Source organism: Cervus canadensis, chromosome 13 (assembly GCF_019320065.1).
Source record: "Cervus canadensis isolate Bull #8, Minnesota chromosome 13, ASM1932006v1, whole genome shotgun sequence".
Lineage (NCBI taxonomy): Eukaryota > Metazoa > Chordata > Mammalia > Artiodactyla > Cervidae > Cervus > Cervus canadensis.
Window position 1 is genome coordinate 28636268 of NC_057398.1, and position 18305 is coordinate 28654572.

At 57.4% G+C, this 18305-nt stretch overlaps 1 protein-coding gene across 1 annotated transcript; it reads left to right on the plus strand.

Moving 5' to 3' along the window:
* Positions 1–426: 426 nt before the first annotated feature.
* On the plus strand, positions 427–18293 carry ATAD3A (ATPase family AAA domain containing 3A). Its single transcript, XM_043485383.1, has 16 exons — positions 427–1477; positions 4921–4997; positions 5671–5772; positions 5887–5946; positions 6414–6483; positions 6676–6841; positions 7006–7075; positions 7397–7552; positions 8029–8085; positions 8228–8353; positions 8528–8652; positions 8920–8971; positions 9262–9332; positions 10026–10193; positions 11330–11438; positions 17463–18293. The coding sequence occupies exons 1-16, from the start codon at positions 1276–1278 to the stop codon at positions 17610–17612; spliced, it is 1761 nt and encodes a 586-aa protein (XP_043341318.1). The 5' UTR covers positions 427–1275; the 3' UTR covers positions 17613–18293.
* The last annotated feature ends 12 nt before the right edge of the window (positions 18294–18305 follow it).

Genomic DNA, 18305 nt, shown 5'->3' on the forward strand with positions numbered 1-18305 from the left:
TGCTAACTTTAGGCGCTGCCCTGTGTCCATCCTTGTCTCCATCTGTCCCAGGCATGTGGCCTGCACCTTGGTCCCTGAAGCAGAAACCTGGCTTTTGGAGTTCCCCAGAAGTCTCACCAGTCGGTAACCAGAGCCAGGACCCTTGGGCCCCCGAGGAGCTCTCGTCCCACGAAGGCGCCCTCTGTGGTGCTTCGGGACCTCTGCCGCCCCTTACTTCTGGAGTTAGAGAGCTCAGTCCCCTCACTTGGGACTTTCCACGTGGGTCAGGGATTAAAAAATCCGCCTGCCAATGCAGGAGGTGTCGGATTGGGTTCCATCCCTGGGTTGGGAAGATTCCCTCTGGAGAAGGAAACGGCAACCCACTCCAGTATTCTTGCCTGGAAAATGCCATGGACAAAGGAGCCTGGAAGGCTACACAGTCCATGGGGTCGCAGAGTCGGACAGGACTGAGCACGAACACACCCACGCATGTACGTCCCCTCTGTTGAGAGCCACTGCGCTGAGACGCTGAAGAGGAGGTTTGGGAGAGCCCATCATCCTACTGACGGTTGCTGGAGATGAGCCAGGGCCGCGCTTCCGTCCTTCCATCATTTCAACACCGAGACCCACCAAGCACCGGGCCCAGGCACTTCCCGCGCCGCCCGGCCCATGGGCCCGGGGCCCATGTCCGCTCTGCGTTGGACACGCCCAACCCGCTCTCTGCCATTCTAGGGGGCCGCTCAGCCAGGGGCGCCGGCACCTGCTTTCTGCCCCGGTCCCGCGACCCATCTCCCGCCGCCCGGTTCCTCCCCCGCTGACCGAGCACCTGTGGAGGACTCTTGCTCCCGCGGCCGCTCCCTCGGTCGGGACCGGACAAGAGCCTTCTGCTCCAGCACCTGCATCTCTGCTGCCCCCGTAGCCGGAACTCTGGACGCCCGTAGCAACCGGGCCAGCGTCATTGCCACACTGACGTATTCAAGGGGGCGCACTCGCCCAGCTCCTCAATTTTGTCCCTGATCGGCCCCTGTCACCTGGTATCTCGCCCCGCCCCTCCGACGGCCTGCCCTCTGTGCCTGCTTCTACAATCGCGGTGGAGACACCATGATGTCACGACCCTCGTAGCCAATCCGAGGGCCGCATGGGGCACGGGGCCCTCACACGCATCCATTGCCAGGGAGGAAGGGCCGCTGTTGCGCCTGCGCAGTCTTTGCCGCCGGCTCGCGGCGCGTGGAGCCCGCTGTGAGCCCCGCGAGTCCATTCGGCTGCAAGTCCCCGCGGCGGCGGCGCTTGTGGACCATGTCGTGGCTCTTCGGCATCAAGGGTTCCAAGGGCGAAGGCACGGGGCCACCTCTGCCCCTGCCGCCCGTACAGCCCGGGGGCGAAGGCAGCGGAGACCGCGGCGCGGGGGACCGGCCGGGGCCCAAGGACAAATGGAGCAACTTCGACCCGACGGGCCTGGAGCGCGCGGCCAAGGCGGCGCGAGAGCTGGAGCACTCGCGTGAGTGCGGCGGGTGGGCGCGGGCAGGGCGACCGGGCGGGGCGCTCGCGGGCAAGTGGTGAGTGGTCTGAGCGATCGAGCAGCAAGTGGTGGTCGGGGAAGGAAACCAGCCTGAAGCGATAAGCCCGCCGGAGCCACCCTGCGTGCAGGGGAAGTTCGGGATCCCCTGACCTTCTGGCATCTTCCCAGCTGCCACGCATTCTTCACGTGGGGAAACCGGTGCCGAGGGGATTCAGAGGGTACAGGCAGCAGGTGGCGGGACTGCACTCTGGTCTTACTTACCCTGGGTTACTGCTGCTTTCCGCCTCCACGTGGGACGGCCAAGGCAGGCCAGGTTGGGGATCCGTCTGTGCTAGTTGCTGTGTTTTCCATTTGAGAAGGAAGATGGGTTTGAGTGTCCTAAGCTTTAAGGAAAATGCATCAGGTTTTCATTTATTGTTGAAGAAGGTTAGCATTCAAATAGGTGAGGTCTGTAAGCAACAAATAAGGCCGGCCCAGGGCAGCAGATGACCTTCTTGGCTCCCACCCTCAAGGCATCAGCCCTTGAGTGTGCCTTTACTAAGCCTATGTATTTTCTCCCAACCTTCTTTTCTCCTGTGGATTTGATGACGTCTCAAAAGTCTGGAATATAGCACATGCTGAATAGATGTTAGTTGAAAGAATACAGCGACTTTCAAACTTTTAAGCAGAGGTGCTGTTTTCTTACCACCCTATGCTGCAGCCTTGTAAGCAGAGGTGAGCAGAGTCTTCCTATCCAGGGGTGGACTGGCACTTTGTGGCTTAGTCTCTGCCCTTCCACGGGGGCCACAAGAACACTCCAGCCTGCTTGGTTCTCCAATCCTGGGAGGAACACTGTGGAGATTTAGGCCTGGGCCCAGGGCAGCCTGTTTCCTTAGACCTACCTGGAACACTCCCTACCTCTGAGTGGGTGTTGAGTGTAATAGATGCATTAAGTTTGCAAGATAATAGAAGACAGGCTTGCTGAGGGGCTTGAGAGTAGTCAAGGTCTGATGCCTTGAGGGTGGGAGCCAAGAAGATCATCTGCTGCCCTGGGCTGGCCTTGTTTGTTGCTTACAGACCTCACCTATCTGAATGCTAACCTTCTCCAACAATAAGTGAAAACCTGATGCATTTTCCTTAAAGCTTAGGACACTCAAACCCATCTCCCTTCTCAAGACACCTCAGTGATCATAGACTTTTTTGACATGAGACCTAATTTCTTAGGTTCATGTGTGGTGGGAGGTGGGAGGAAGTTCACCCTCATTTCTTTGGTTTGTGTTGGGGGGGGAGTTCACCTCATTTATTAGGTGTGTGTGGGGGGAGTGGGGGGTTCACCCTCATTTCTTAGGGGTGTGTGTGCGTGTGCGCATGTGGTGAGCGGGCTTCATCCATTCCCTGTCCTGGAATTTTACTGTTTTCCTCCCTTGGGAATCTGAAGCCTGACTCTTGGCCCCTCACACTCACACAGTTGTACAGGGCAGTGTGAATAGCCTGTGGTGTGCCTCAGGGTAGCAGCCAAGGGAACTCCCCGACTTCTGTCTGCTCATGCCTGTGAGCTGCTCCCAGGTCTCCTGCACTGGCTGCCCCAGAACATTCTCCACCTGGGTCCGCAGGGTCTTGGCCTCTGCTCTCCCATGCCCCCACAGTCAGCATCTCCTGCAGAGCCTCTGCCTGCTACCACCTAGAGGCATTGTCTCCTCATCCATCTCTGTGTCTCGTGATGCTGTCCCAGGTGTGAACTCTACTTCACTTTTGTTCATGCCATCCTTCCTGGCTTCTCTGCTGGTCAGTGGGAGGGGTGTCACCCTGAGCTGCCTGTCCCCTCTGTCCCCAAACCCTCCTCCCCAGGGTGCATCAGGCCCCTCAGCCCCTCCCCAGGCCTGTCTTCTGGAGATGCTTCCAGTTCCCAGCTGGAGGCCTGCCCTGGTTGGCCTGTGTCCACTCTTGTTCACTCATTGCTCTCCCATGCGAACCAGAGATACCCTCAGCTGCCCCTCACAGCCTAGCCACTGCCTGTGTCCCTTGGGGCCTAGCCTGATGCTGCTGGTTCCCCAGGGCTCATCAGTCCTCCTTGGATGCCAGAGCAGCCCATTTAGCCTTAAGCTGTGTGCTCCACATGTTTATAGGGTTCTGGGAAGAGTAACTTGCCTGTGGTGGGTGCAGTTAACGCTGGGCCCATCTCCTGGTGCGGGACGATGTGAGGTGACAGTTGTCATTCTCAGCACTGAGCCCAAAGCTTGTGATTTAGCAGGGCTCCTGGGTGCCAGGCCCTGCACTAAGCAGTTTACCTGCTTTCAGATCATGAACTCCTTATTGCCAAATTCAAATCCAGCCATTTCACTCCACGAGTCGGGGGAGGGAGCGCCTGCTCTGCTTGCAGGTGAGGTGCTCGTGCTCAGAGTGGTCAGCCTGGATGCCATAGGTCACAGCTTGAGTCAGCAGGCCAGCTGCAGGTCCTCCGCAAGCTCTGAAGCCAGACCGAGTGCCTCAGCTGACAGCTGAGCCCCAGAGCTGCCACCCGCCTCGCGTCTAATGTGGGGCATGCTGGGAGCCGGCAGCCCCAGGGGTTATGTTCTAGTCAGTGGCGTGTGGGCTGCAACTTGGGGGTGACAGGTCCTGGGATCTGCAGCCTACCTTGAAGGCCTCAAAAAATAAGACAGATGGCGGGGGACAGAAGGGTGGACATGTGGTCAGCAACCTGGGAATGTGGTGGCATCAGAGAGGTGGGCTCATGGGCTCCCCAGCTTCTCTCTGTGCTTTTATGCGTTAGAAGGTTTTTGTGGTAAAGCGTGGACTTTATAGTGATGACACAGAGCTGTGTCATCAGGGGTCTCTTAGGCCCCACGTGAGGGTTTTTTAGCAAGGAGAGTGCTGGGGTCCGTTCTAGAACATCCATGTATTGCCACATATTTCCACATGTGTCCCCTTATGAAAAGAACACACCTGGAAGATGTTAATTACACACATGTTTCTAACAGGCGGCCTGTGAAGAGCCGTCAGCCTGCAAGCATTGCCCTCTTTCTGGTTTAATCCTCCTTTGCTTCTTACTCAGATTCTCACCTGCCTGTGCTCAGTTGTAGAACAGTAACAGGTATCAAAGCCTGAAGAGAAACATTCGCACTTGAAAAATAGACAGTATAACCACAGGCTTGACTCTCCTGCTGTCAGTGGACAAGCGGTGGACAGCCTCTCTGCTGGAGCCCTCTGGGGTGTGACAGTCCCCTGGAGGCAGACCCCACATGTGGGTTTTCTGTTGGGGGTGGAACAGACAAAAGTGGCAAGATGGGGCAGTGTTCTTTTTAGCGGGGGCTGTCTGAGCAGATCTGACCAGGAACCAGTGTGGCCAAGCGTGCTTTCAGGTTGCGGCTGTGGTGTCCTTGAGCACCCCTAGCCCACGTGAATGCTTGCCTGGTGTCCTGATGCCTGCACATCCCTTCCCCCAGGACACGCCAAGGAGGCGCTGAGTCTGGCTCAGATGCAGGAGCAAACACTTCAACTGGAGCATCAAGCCAAGCTCAAGGTGGGTAAAGGTGGGCGCTGCGGGGCTGCGGAGAGGACCCGGCTAGAAAGGACACAGGCAGTGGATGCTGGGGGTGGGGAGGGGCCCAGAGAGGACACAGGCAATAGGTGCAAGATGGGTGCTAGGGGTTGGAGGGTGGAGAGGACGGGGTGATCGGTGAGGGTGGGTGCTGGGGAAGGGTGAGAGAACACAGGCAGGCGGTGGGTGCAGGGTGGGTGCACAGGCACCTCCTCAGGTTCAAGGGAAATGGGCATCAGCACAGGTGTGTGGCCTGAGTTCTGCACAGAACCTTCTGGAAGGCAGGTGTGGATGAGGTGTCTGGTTTCTCATAGGCAAGCCCTGCTCTGTGCTCCACCTGGGTTGTTGTAGAGCGAATCAGGAAGTGAGCAGCTGGCATAAGTACATGTGGGGGCTTGGGGTTGAGGGGGGACAGGCACCCCAGGAGACTCTCTGGCTACTTTGGCATTGGCCCAGTCCATCTCCTGGCTTCTCTTTGCCTATGGGTCTGGGTCCTCCCGGGCCTTGGTGTGGTTGCAGCTGAGCACTCACAGGCCTGTGGGGGTGCGGAACAGGCTACATCGCTGTCCAGCCCCTTCGGAGCCCCCTCAGAGGGGGAAGAGGGGGCAGGAGGCCTGACCAGGCCCTGGCTCACAGCAGCTGGTGTGTCCTGCAGGAGTACGAGGCCGCAGTAGAGCAGCTGAAGGGCGATCAGATCCGAATGCAGGCTGAGGAGCGGAGGAAGACCCTGAGTGAGGAGACGCGGCAGCACCAGGCCGTAAGAGAGCGTGGCTGGGGAGGGGTGCTCATCAGGGACTGTGCCTGCGGGGGCCCAGCCTAGACCTTAGTTCCTGAGGCTGGGCTGTGTTCACACCGCCCTCTCCCTTCCTAGAGGGCCCAGTACCAGGACAAGCTGGCCCGGCAGCGCTACGAGGACCAGCTAAAGCAGCAGGTGAGCACTGCCTGGCCGCTCACCTTCCCCGAGGGTGCATGGGGGCCAGAGTCTGGGATCCTCTTGTCAGCAAGCTCTGGGTTGAGGGGCGGAGAGGGAGGGTTCCAACCGAGCTGCCCTGAGGGTCTCCCAAGTGGGACTTGACTGATGAGTGAGTTTGTAGGGGGCATTCAAACACCGAGCCTGTTGGCATTTTAACTTCTAAATTCAGTTCGGCAAAAGGCCCATTTCATGAGGACAGCCGTGGGTCAGGGCCACCCCGAGGCTGAGCTGAGTGGGGGACCAAGGTTCCTTCCTGCCTTAGACTGTGCAGCCTGCAGGCCCCAGGGTGACTGACCGTCCCCAGGAGGTTGGAGCCCTAGGAGCGGTGGGGACGTCTCCAAGGCCAGAGCAGCTAACCTGTTGGTGTGATATTGCCTGTTTCCTAATCTTGAAGCCCTTCCCTTCCCCTTATGGCTCCTTCTCAGCAACTTCTCAATGAGGAGAACTTACGGAAGCAAGAGGAATCTGTGCAGAAGCAGGAGGCCCTGCGGCGAGGTAGGGCCCTGACTTGGAAGCTCACGGCCACTGGTCACACCCTTGCTTTAGGCCCTTCACTCCCCAAGCAGCATCAGGGGTGGGCCTGCTGAGACCCTGGGGGTGGAGGGCGCCCTGGCTCGCTTGTCCTATATAGCAGCCCTGGGTTGGGGGCCATGGGCTGAGCACCACCCCTGCCCCTTCCCCGGGCAGCCACCGTGGAGCGGGAGATGGAGTTGCGGCACAAGAATGAGATGCTGCGGGTGGAGGCTGAGGCGCGCGCCCGGGCCAAGGCTGAGCGCGAGAACGCCGATATCATCCGCGAGCAAATCCGCCTGAAGGCCGCTGAGCACCGCCAGACCATCCTGGAGTCCATCAGGTGAGGCCCCGCCTGGCAGGCTTCTGCTGGCCCCTTTCCTACGTGGGTGCCCCACACCTCCCCTGACTGGTCCTTCACAGTGCCCCTTGGGGCTGACCTGGGGGCCTCCATCCACGCGGCACATGGCCTGATGCCTTCCGGGTCATGCTACTGCTCCCCTGCAGGACAGCAGGCACCCTGTTTGGTGAAGGGTTCCGTGCCTTTGTGACAGACTGGGACAAAGTGACAGCCACGGTAAGCGCCTTTGCCTTCTTCCCTGTGGTACTCTAACATGTCAGGGGCTCTGCAAGCCATTGGGGGTTGGTGCCTGTGCTGAGTGCTCACCCCTCCCCTACCAGAAAGGCACAAGTGACTTGGCCTTTGGGTTTGGGACACTTCAAACGACTCAGCGTCAACCTTGGTGGGGCTGGGGGGAGGGCGTTGGGGATGCCAGATGCCCGTTTCATCTCCCTGGTGCCAGCCCTTTGGTGCACTGGTGCTGGTGGGCCTGGCAAGACTCCACAGTGGGGGAGCCAGGGGATGGGGTGAACCACCTGCCTCCTCTGCCCACTCTAGGTGGCTGGGCTGACACTGCTGGCTGTTGGGATCTATTCCGCCAAGAACGCCACGTCCGTCGCAGGGCGGTACTTTGAGTCCCGGCTGGGGAAGCCGTCCCTGGTGCGGGAGACGTCTCGCATCACAGTGCTGGAGGCGCTGAGGCACCCCATACAGGTAACCACAGGTCTTGGGGGGCACAGACCCAATGGCCCCTTCCTCCTCTTCTGCCCAGATGCCACCCTCCTCCTGTGTGCTGACTTGCATTGCCTCCTTGATGCTGCCCTTTGGGCCCTGTGATGTCAGCACCTGGGGACTCTCACTCTGGTCCACTCAGTCCTTTTGGGGGTCTGTCGGGGTGGCCATCCCCCTGGGTGGACCACCCCCCCTGCTTGTTTATAAACTCCTGGGGCTGCAGCAAGCCGTCCTCCCGGAAGAGAAGGTGTTGGAGTCAGCCTGGGGTCGACTCCCCTCGAGGGGAGCCAGGCTTCCCCTGCATTTTCTGGGCTGTACTGTGAGGTCAGCACTCGAGGTCAGCGTTGTGGACAGTCTCCCCTGCCAGCCTTGTCCAAGAAAGCTGCTCGCTTGCGTTCTGGTGTGACCGCGCCATGGGCTCCACTGTTGACCCTCCCTACCCTCTCCCCACCCCGCAGGTCAGCAGGCGCCTCCTCAGTAAACCTCAGGATGCGTTGGAGGGCGTCGTCCTCAGCGTAAGTGGGGCTGCCCAACCTCCCAGGAGTCGGTTTGCTGGCTGAGTCCAGCCAGGGAGAGCGGCCTCTTGCACCAGCCCAGGCCCTCAGGAGGGATGGACTGGACAGCAGAGCGCCCCCAAACCGCTGTGTCCCCTGGCAGCCCAGCCTGGAGGCTCGCGTGCGGGACATCGCCATTGCCACAAGGAACACCAAGAAGAACAGAAGTCTGTACCGAAATGTCCTGATGTACGGGCCACCCGGGACTGGCAAAACGCTGTTTGCCAAGGTGAGGGCACAGGTGGGACTGAGGGTGGTGGCGTCTCACCTGCCTGGGACACATGTCCCTGTCCAGCTCTGCAGGCCAGGTGTCTCCACACACGTGGTCCGGCCCTGGTGGCCAGGAGAGGTGGGGTGGAGGGTAGGTGGAGCAGCCCTTAAAGCCCCTTCCCCAAACGCCCAGAAACTGGCGCTGCACTCCGGTATGGACTACGCCATCATGACGGGCGGGGATGTGGCCCCCATGGGGCGGGACGGCGTGACGGCCATGCACAAGGTCTTCGACTGGGCCAGCACCAGCCGGCGAGGGTGAGCCGGGGCTCCTGCTGGGAAAGGGGTCGGTGCCTTCCCCACAGCCTGTCCCTGACGTCCGAGGGCCTCTCGGTGTCGGTGACTTATCAGTGTTTAAGATGAGGGCTCACCAGCCCCTTTTTAGTTACTTTCCCCAACACCGGCACTGGACACGTCCCGTCTGTAGCCAGGCTCTGGATCCCAGAGGCCACTGGGGACAGTGCTAAGTGAGGGGTTTCCGCTGGGCTGTGCCCTGCCTGCCCTTACATGGCCCTGCCCTCGCAGCCTCCTGCTGTTTGTGGATGAAGCGGATGCCTTTCTCAGGAAGCGAGCGACTGTAAGTGTCTAGAGGCCCCATCTGTCCTGAGCTGGGTTGGCTGCTGGGGAGTGGGTGGGTAGGTGGCCTGGGCCTCATCTACACTTATGGGAAGGTTGTTGGGAGTCTGCTCCACAGTCACACTTTGTTCATACGATTCATTTGAAAAGTGGAAGTTTAGCATCTTTTCAAAGCTAAGCTTCATTCAGCCTTTGAGCTTAGATTTGTGAAGGTCTTGCCATGTTTCTCTCCTGGATGAGGGATCCTGACTGTTTGCATGGCTGCTTACAGCTTGACCCTTCTCTGTACAGGAAAAGATCAGTGAAGACCTCAGGGCCACCCTGAATGCCTTCCTGCACCGCACGGGCCAGCACAGCAGCAAGTGAGAAAGGGTAGCCAGCAGCCCTGCCTCGGCTCATGTGGCTGCTGTGGGGTAGCCAGCCCACACGACCAGACAGCCTCCTGTGTCCTCCCTCCATGCAGTAGGATGGCCATTTGGGCACTAGGGAACATTTGTGGGCACCCCTGAGACATGCTGTAGGCTGAGGCTGAGCCCAGTGGCACATGCTCGTCCACAGGCCACTGCCCTTGGCACTTCTGACCGCCCCCGAGATGCATTGTCGGGCCACCACACCGTCAGGTGACCCTGGGTCGGGCTGGCCCTTCTGGGCCCCTAATCTTGTGCTCTGCGTGGGCAGGACCCCTCCAGCCCCCTGCCTGCTGCAGCTATTGCCCATGGAGAGCCCAGTCTGGCCGCTGGGAGGCGTGTTGACTTCCTCCTGGGTTGTGCCTCTGCTGGGCTGAGCGCCAGGCCTTGAGACCCTGCACTTGACTGGGGAGGGGCAGGGGTCTGTCTCCATCCTAGGTCCCTGGGTCCCTGCCCTTCCTGCACATGGAGGTTTCACGGCCCTCCCCCCAGGCTGGGCCATCAGTCAAGAGAAGTGGGAAATTGGGGCAAGACAGGGAGGGCAGGTGGTAGAGGGTGATGCCAGTCTCCCCAGTTTTGTGGGCTGAGAAGCTGCCCAGTAGACCCTGCTGGACATCAGCCCGCTCTCTTGCCGTGTGTTGGCTGCAGGTTCATGCTGGTCCTGGCCAGCAACCAGCCCGAGCAGTTTGACTGGGCCATCAACGACCGCATCGATGAGATGGTCAGCTTTGAGCTACCGCAGCGGGAGGAGCGGGAGCGCCTGGTGAGAATGTATTTTGACAAGTATGTTCTTAAACCAGCTACAGAAGGAAAGCAGTAAGTGTCCTGCCACCATGGCACCCCCTGCCTGTCATGTTGGTCCCTCCCCGCAGTGCCCACATGGGCACTTACCCTAACCCTGCCCCTGGGGTTTCACCACAGGGTCGTAACCACCCATTATTGGAGGCCCTGCCCTCCTAGCCTATCCACTCATTGATTCCCTGCCTCCATCCTGCCTTCAGACTCCTCAGATCAAGGCCACACTTGGGTCCTGGTAGTGAGGGGCCATGGCAGCCCACTTCTGGACTCTTTGAGCCTTGCTCTGGGCCCCTCACTGCACACAACGGGGCCCACTGGCTGGGGTAACCCTCCTTGCTCGTCCAGGATCCCCCCGCCCCCCACAGCTGTGCTTTCAGGAGTGCTCCAGATAAGCCTGCTCTATTTGTAACCCTCCCCGGGGACCGGATCTCAGCCCCACTGACCTGGATCCACCTGGCACATCTGAGCCATCTTCTGTGCTCAGGCAGACTTTGCCAGTCCTCTGCCACCCGCCCCCGCCCAAGCTCTCTTTCCTGGGCCTCTTTCCCCTTTTACCCCAGCTGATCCCAGTCCCCTTAAGCTCCTGAAGGCACATCCTGGCCCAGCAGCAGCCCGGGTACTGTACGCAACCTGAGGAGCTGAGGCTTTTCACAAGAGTTTGAGCAGTCTCTCTCGGGCTTTCAGCCAAGCCCGGTGGGGCGAGATCTGCATGCAGAGGGCTCAGGAGTGTCAGCTGCTGTCTGTGTGCTGGGGGGGGTCCAGGGGGAGGGCACATGGCCCCCAGCCCCCTGGCCGGTGGTGGGGCTCGGAGCAGGCTGGGACCCCCACTGCCCATTCCTGCATGTCCTGAGCAACCCCTTGGCTGCCCCTGAGCACAGCCTGTTCCCCCACCATCCTTACACGGCCCCCGCCGGGGCCCCATCTTGGGCTTCCCAGGGAAGGGACATGCCAGCAGGGGAGGAGGTGGAAGGGTCACACCTGTGGACATTGGTCAGGGTGTGGCTTATTACAGCAAGGGGCTCGGACACTCCTCCCTGGGGTTTCCCAGCGCAGGCTCCGCCCTGGCCTCTATTAATAGGAGCCAGGCCCTCACGGGCCTCTGGTCGCTCGCGGGTCTTGTGGGCGCCCAGGCATCACTCGGGAACTCCTCACAGGCGCTTGAAGCTGGCCCAGTTTGACTACGGAAAGAAGTGCTCGGAGATTGCACAGCTGACGGAGGGCATGTCAGGCCGGGAGATCTCTCAGCTCGCCGTGGCGTGGCAGGTGAGCCGAGACATAACCCTGCAGGGCAGAGCCCAGCCGAGCCAGGGACCCTCGGAGTGGTTGGAAGGTGGTTGGGCTGGTTCCTGAGCCCCCGCTGGGGCGTTTCTGAAGGGTTTCTGGACAGATGTGACATGACGTCCTACTTCCCTGCCATCACCGTCCTGGGGCCCCTCCAAGGTGGGGAATGAGCCAGGGCCCTCTGCAGCTTCACATTTTCTGGCCTCCCTGTTGTCGTTCTGGTCCAGGTCAAATGGGGCCCTCTAGATCAGTGGCATGTCCTGTGGCCAACATGTGCGCTGTCCCGGGAACCACTGGGCTTTGTCTCCAGCCAGGGCTCAGGACAGTCGGCACAGGTGATGGCACACGGTGCAGAGTCTGGGGCTACAGCCTGGGAGGGCATGGCGCGTCCCAGGAGCTGTCTGTGGGCACAGGACAAGACTGACCTGATAGGGGGTTTCCTTCCTGGCTCCTTGCAGAAGCCCGCAGCCTTTAGGATGACCTGCAGGGCCATGAAGGCAGTGGGTGTCCTGGCTTTCAGGACAGGTTTGTGGAGTCGCGAGGGCCTGGGGGCAGCGGGACGGTGGCTCTGGGCACACAGGTCAGAGTGGCCCTGGTCAGTCCTGACACCAGGCTTTCTTCTGGGGCATCCTGGTGGCAGCTCCCTGCGTGTGGGGAGGGGAGCAGCCATTTAGCACGTTTCTCTGTGGTCCTTGCTGGGTGGAGTGTGCTGAGTGAGTTGTGTCTATGGCCACATGACAGCCTGGTCACTGTCAGCTGAGCATGAATGCATCTTTTATGAAATTAGGGGACATCTGTTGAATTTGAACATCCTCGTCCAGATACAGTGGTGGGGAGGAGTACACGACTGTGTTAGTCAGGATGAACTAGATTGTGCTGTAACAAACAGCCCCAGATGGCAAACCCCACTGCGGGAGTCAGGGGCTCTTCGTCATGCTGGCCTCACTCAGGAAGCAGGCCTCACAAGATTGGCTGTTTCTGTGACCAGCCAAGTGACCAACAACCCAGGCGGCCGGGACAAAATGTACAGCCAGGGCTTGAACAAGCGTCACCTCGTGGTTTTGGAGGCTGGATGTCCTGCCTCAGGGTGCCAGTGAGGGGGTTCCTGTTGCTGTGAGGGCCCACTTCCTGGCTGCCACGCAGCAGCCTCCTTGCCACTTGCTCACGAACAGCCCTGCAGGAGCAGGGTGCCATTCTGTGACCCCACCTGACCTGACCCGCCCGTTTCCACGGGCAGCCGTGCTGGGGTTAGCACTTCAGCGTGACCTGAGGGAGGACAAACAGGTGGTCCCAGCAGCAGGGGTCCTGGTGCACCTCCCCTCCCTGCTTCTCTTCCCAGTTCATTGAGGAGGCCATGAGACAGGCCTGCATGTACTCTCAGGTGGGGAGCTGAGGGTCAGGAGACCCGGCGCAAGCACGGGAGGCTGGAGCCTGCAGGGAGCTCTCCCTGGGTATCCAGTCCCTGGTCAGCTGTGCACAGGGTGTGCCTGGTACTCATTACCACTTCCAATATCTGTGAGGGCCCAAAATGCCACGGGGATTCCATCGCCTTGGACAGGACATGTCAGCATCACTCTTTCAAGTTTTCTCCCCTTGTGGCCCCAGGTGCTTGGGGCTGGGCTGTGGCGACTCCTGCCCACCCTCCCACTCTCTCCGGCTGAGCAGCCTGGGGACCCGGCACCTACTCTCCACTTTCTGGTATCGTGTGGGCTCTGTTGGCAGCTGCCGCCCCTGTGCCATGGTGTAACAATCAGGTCTCTGCTTCTCACCATCCTACAGTTCGTTACCCATCATGGGAACCTGAACTTTTTAACATAAAATTCATCATCTTCACCATTTTTAAATGCACAGCTCAGTGGCATTGAGCACATTGGTGTTGTTGTGCAACTGTCCCCACCATCATCTCCAGGACTTTCTTATCTTCCCAAACTGAAGCTCTGTCCCCATTAAACACTCCCTCCCACCCCTGCCTCCCGCCCCCAGCCCCCACTCCCCTACTTGCTGTCTCTGAGAGTCTTGACTGTTCCAGGGACCTGTGAGGAATCATACTGGAATTGTCTTCTTAAAACTGACTTACTCACTGAGTACAGTGTCCTTGAGGTTCATCCGTGTTGTAACAGGTGTCATTCTCCTTTCTCGTCAGGCAGCCTGACATCCTGGAGTGCAGGGGACACACCTCGTGCACGGGACACACCTCGTGCACCTCTCTGGCTGCAGGTGGACACTTGTTTCTATATATTTTAGATGTTAACCTTTTATCAGACACATGGTTTTACAAATATTCCCCTGCCCGCGCCCCCCCCCCCCCCCACCGTGGGTTGCCTTTTTGTACTCTCTTGGTAGTGTCCTGCTGCAGCTGCTAAGTTGCTTTAGTAGTATCTGACTCTGCAATGCTATGGACTGTAGCCCGCCAGACTGCTCTGTCCGTGGGATTTTGCAGGTATGAATACTGAAGTGGATTGCCATGCCCTCCTCTAAGGGATCTTGCTGACCCAGGGATCAAGTCTGTGTCTCTTGGGTCTCCTGCATTAGCAGGCTGGTTCTTTATCACTAGAGCCACCAGTGTCCTTTGAAGCACAAAAGTTTTTAATTTTGATGAAGTTGAATTTTTCTATTTTTTTCTTTTGTCACCTGTTTTTAGTGTCACAGACAAGTCATTGCTAAATCCAATATCTGAAAGCTTCTCCCCTATGTTTATTTCTACCAGTTTTATAGTTTGGAGTTTTCCCAGCACCATTTGTTGGAAAGACAGTCGTTTCCCCAGTGCATGGTCTCGGCCCCCTTGTTGGAGGTCACTGACAGTACACGTGACGGTTTCTGTCCGGGCTTTCTGTTCTGTTCAGTTGGCCTGTGTCTGTCTTAGCGCCAGTACCACTGTCCGTTAGGTTTTAAAATGAGGAAATGTGAGAATTCTGACGTTCATGGCTGTTTTGGCTACTTGGGGGCCTTTGAGATTGCGTATGAATTTTAGGGTGGATTTTTTATTTTAATTTATGCAAAAAATCATCATTGAAATTTTGATAGGGATTGCACTGAATCTGTAGATTGCCTTGGGAAGTATTGGTGTTGTTACAACATTGTCTTCCGTGCATGAACACAGACGTCTTTCTATCTTCTGGTATCCTAGATTACAGTGACGTTTTCTAGTTTTCCGTGTACAAGCCTCCCACCTCCTTGGGTAATTCCTAAGTATTTTATCCTTTTCGATGCTGTTATAAATGGATTTTTTTTTTTTAACTTTAAAAAAAAAAAGATTTATTTTTGGCTGTGCTGGGTCTTTGTTGCTGTGCATGCTACTCTCTAGTTGTGGGGTGCGGGCTTCTCGTAGTGGTTTCTCTTGTTGCAGAGAATGGGCTCTCGCTGCATGAGCTTCAGTAGTGCGGCGCATGGACTCAGTTGTTGAGGCATGTGGCATCTTCCTGGACGAGGAATCAAACCACTGTCCCTTGCATTGCAAAACAGATTCTTAACCACTGGAGTATCAGGGAAGCCCCTGTTTTCTTACTTTCTTTTCCAGTTTAGTGTTACTGTAGAGACACAAGTGGTTTTGTGTGTTACTTCTGTGTCCAGCAACTTTGTTGAGTTTATTACTTTTAACAATTTTGGGGGGATCTTTAGGGTTTACCGTATGTAATAAGATCACATCATCTACAGACAGATAATTTTATTTCTTCCTTTCCAGTGTGATGTCTTTTATTTCTTTTTCTTGTCTAATTGATCTGTCTATAATTTCTAGTGCTGTGTTGACCGGAAGTGCTGAAAGTGGGCATCCTTGCCTTGATCCCAGTCTTAGTGGAAAAGCTTTCAGTCTTTTACCATTGAGATGACATTTGCTGTGAGTTTTTCTTATATGGCCTCTATTAGGATGAAGACATTTTCTTATATTCCTGGTCTATTATTGGTTTGTCATGCCTCATGGCTTGCAGGATCTTTTTCTCCCCTGACCACAGATCATACCAGGACCCTTGGCAGTGGAAGTGTGGAGTCCTCACCACTGGACCACCAGGGAATTCCCCCTGGTTTATTGTTTTCATCAAGAAAGGGTATTGGATTTTGCCAACTTTTTTTCTCATTAACTGAAATGCTCATGTGGTTTCTGTCCATTTTGTTAATTATTTGCCTAGGTCAGTTTTCCCTAGGTGAGCCATCCTTGCACTCCAGGAATAAATGCCATTTGGTTGTGATGTATAACCCTGTCAGTATGCTACTGAGTTTGGTTTGTTAGTATTTTGTTGAGGGTTTTACATCAGTATTCACAGAGGATCTGGACCTATAGTTTACATGTGGTGTTTTGTCTGGTTTTAGTATCAGGGTGATGCTGGCCTCACAATGAGTTGGGAAGTGTTCCTTCCTCTTCAGTGTTTTGGAAGAGTTTGAGCAACATTAGTGTTAGTTCTCCTTTAAGGTTTTGTGTGTTTTTTTGTAACGAACTTCTAAATTTTTGAATAATTCCAAGTCACAAGGCCAGCACAGCCCCCACCACACTGTGAATGTCTCACCACATCCCTCAATTCCACTTTAGGCTTGATCTTACCCAGAACCCACCCAGATGTCCATGATATTCCATCCTACTGTCTCAGGCTCCTTTGGGTGGGCTGTTCTGAGCATGATCCTCAGGGTTTGAGGAGTGCTATAGAGTGTCCCTCCTCTGGTCTGTCTGGTGTCTTCGACTGGGATTGTGGGACTGTGGAGGAGACTGTAAAGGTGAGGTACCCATCTGGTCATGTCACATTGGGGCATCAGATGTCCACACAACATCACAGGGATGTTGGCCTGGATCCCCTGGTTACATGGTGACCACCTGGCTTCTCCATGGTGATGTCACCGCATACCTCCTCCCACCATTGGATCTCCTCTGGCTGCCTCCACCCAGCCCGCCGCCTCTGCTGTTCTCATGTGTATCTCACAGGAGGCCGCAGGGGCAGCCCCTCCCTCCTTGGCCTGGCTCAGGTGCTGAGGACAGCCGTGACTCAAGGCTGGGGCTACCTGGGTAAGCACAGTGACTGGTGGTTTCAGATGGTGGGAGCTTGCTCCCAATGTCCTGCGTGGTTGAACCTCCTCAGGGAGCTGGAGAGAAACAGTCAGCCTGGCTTGAGCCGCCAGCTTGGTGGGCACTTGAGTGCTATCCTCAGGATAGGCACATGTCAGCCACTGGCTGCGTGACTGGGAGCAGAAGGAATGCTGGGTCATCTGGGCGACATGTGGCCTGGCCAGAGGACCTGCTTTGGCAGCTGTAATGCTGTGGACCACACTGGGAACTGACTAGCAGAACTCTGGTTCCCCGAGCCACGTGCCAAGGCTGGGGTCCTGGGTATGGGGAATGCAACGCTGCCCACAGCAGCCCCACAGTTCTGGAAGCACCGTGTGTGGACAGTTGGGGGCCTGTGAGGGCCAGGTCTTGGTGGACTGTGCATGTTCCCCATTTGACCCCTAGAGGGCTTTGCTTCCCTTTAGTGTCAGGCCTGTGGCGGTTCTGCTGACCATGCCCTGGACCTGGGGGGAGCTTGGTTATCCACAGAGCAGGGCCTGCAGTTGAGGGGCGGGGCTCCCTCCTGAAAGTAGTCCTCTGGGTTTCTATTTTTAGAAAGTCATTGAGAAACTTAGTGGAGCAGGCAGAACCACGGAATTGAGGGATGGCAGCCACACACGTGTGTGTGGCACACTCTAGTGCATAGGGAGTCAAGGCGTGTGCCGTTGCCACGTCTGTCTGCATGTGTGTCCTGCTGAGAGGCCAGGCCCCTCCTGAGTCTGAGCACAGGCCCATGGGAGCACCCTGGACTTTGCCCCCGCCTGCCCTGCCCGCAAGAGGGCTTTGGGTTCTGTGGGGTGGGGGCATGTCTTCAAGGTGGGGGGTAAGTGGCAGCAAGGAAGGGGCTGGCCTATAGGCTGAGTGGTTCTTGGTGACTGGTGGGCCCTGACCAAGTCACCTGGGAGCCTCAGGCCTGGCCCTTTCCCTGTGCGGGCAGCCCCTCTGGTGCCCTGAGTCAGGACTCTTTTCTTCGCCAGGCCATGGCATATGCCTCTGAGGACGGGGTCCTCACTGAGGCCATGATGGACGCCCGGGTTCAGGATGCCATCCAGCAACACAGGCAGAAGATGCAGTGGCTGAAGGCAGAGGGGAGCCAGCCGCTGGCCCCGCACACACAAGCTGAATGAGCTGGCCTAGACACCCAGGCACACTGGCCAGATGGCTTCAGCAGGAAGAAACACCCAGGTGCCTGGTCTCCTGGCAGTTTTCATCTTCCTTGGTCAGGAACGGGGCAGTGTCAAAGGCCTCTGCTAGGGACCAGTTGCTGCTCAGGACCTGGGCATCTTTGAGGTAGGGTTGGTTCCTCTGCCCCCAACATCCAAGCTGGTGCTGGCTGGGGCCACCCCCAGGACACCGCTGGGAGATATGTCCCCTGGCCAAGCCCAGATGGGAAGAAGGCACCGTTCTCCATGCCCAGGGGCAGCAGCCAAGCTAGCAGCACTGCTTCCCAGCAGGTGTTGGCTGTTTCAGCTGTGAACAGCAGTGGCGGCCTGGCCAAGGGAGGGGACCTGACTTTGCCGAGTCCCACCCAGGACCAGAACAGAGCTGATAGCTGTTCTGCCGTGAGCAGAGCTGGTCCCTCTGCGGCCCAGTGGGGGTGCCCACCACTCTCCTCCGGAGGGGTGTGCCCCTCAAGTCTGTGAACCTGTAAACCCAGGGTTCGGGAACTAGCCCACCAAGACCTCATGGCCAAGGATGTCCAGCACAGGGGGACCGGCCAGCCCACAGAAGCCACAGCTCTCCCTGACTGGAGTTGGTGTCTTTTTAATCCAGAATCTAATAAAAAAAAAAACCTCTGGCAGATATCACCCAGTGTCTGT

What these genes read in the sequence shown, in the direction of transcription:
- ATAD3A (XM_043485383.1), top strand. Translation starts at nt 1,276, where the DNA reads ATGTCGTGGCTCTTCGGCATCAAGGGTTCCAAGGGCGAAGGCACGGGG. An exon ending in AGACGCGGCAGCACCAGGCC is followed by an intron (nt 5,773 to 5,886) that starts GTAAGAGAGCGT and finishes CTCCCTTCCTAG; the next exon opens with AGGGCCCAGTACCAGGACAA. An exon ending in GGGACAAAGTGACAGCCACG is followed by an intron (nt 7,076 to 7,396) that starts GTAAGCGCCTTT and finishes TGCCCACTCTAG; the next exon opens with GTGGCTGGGCTGACACTGCT.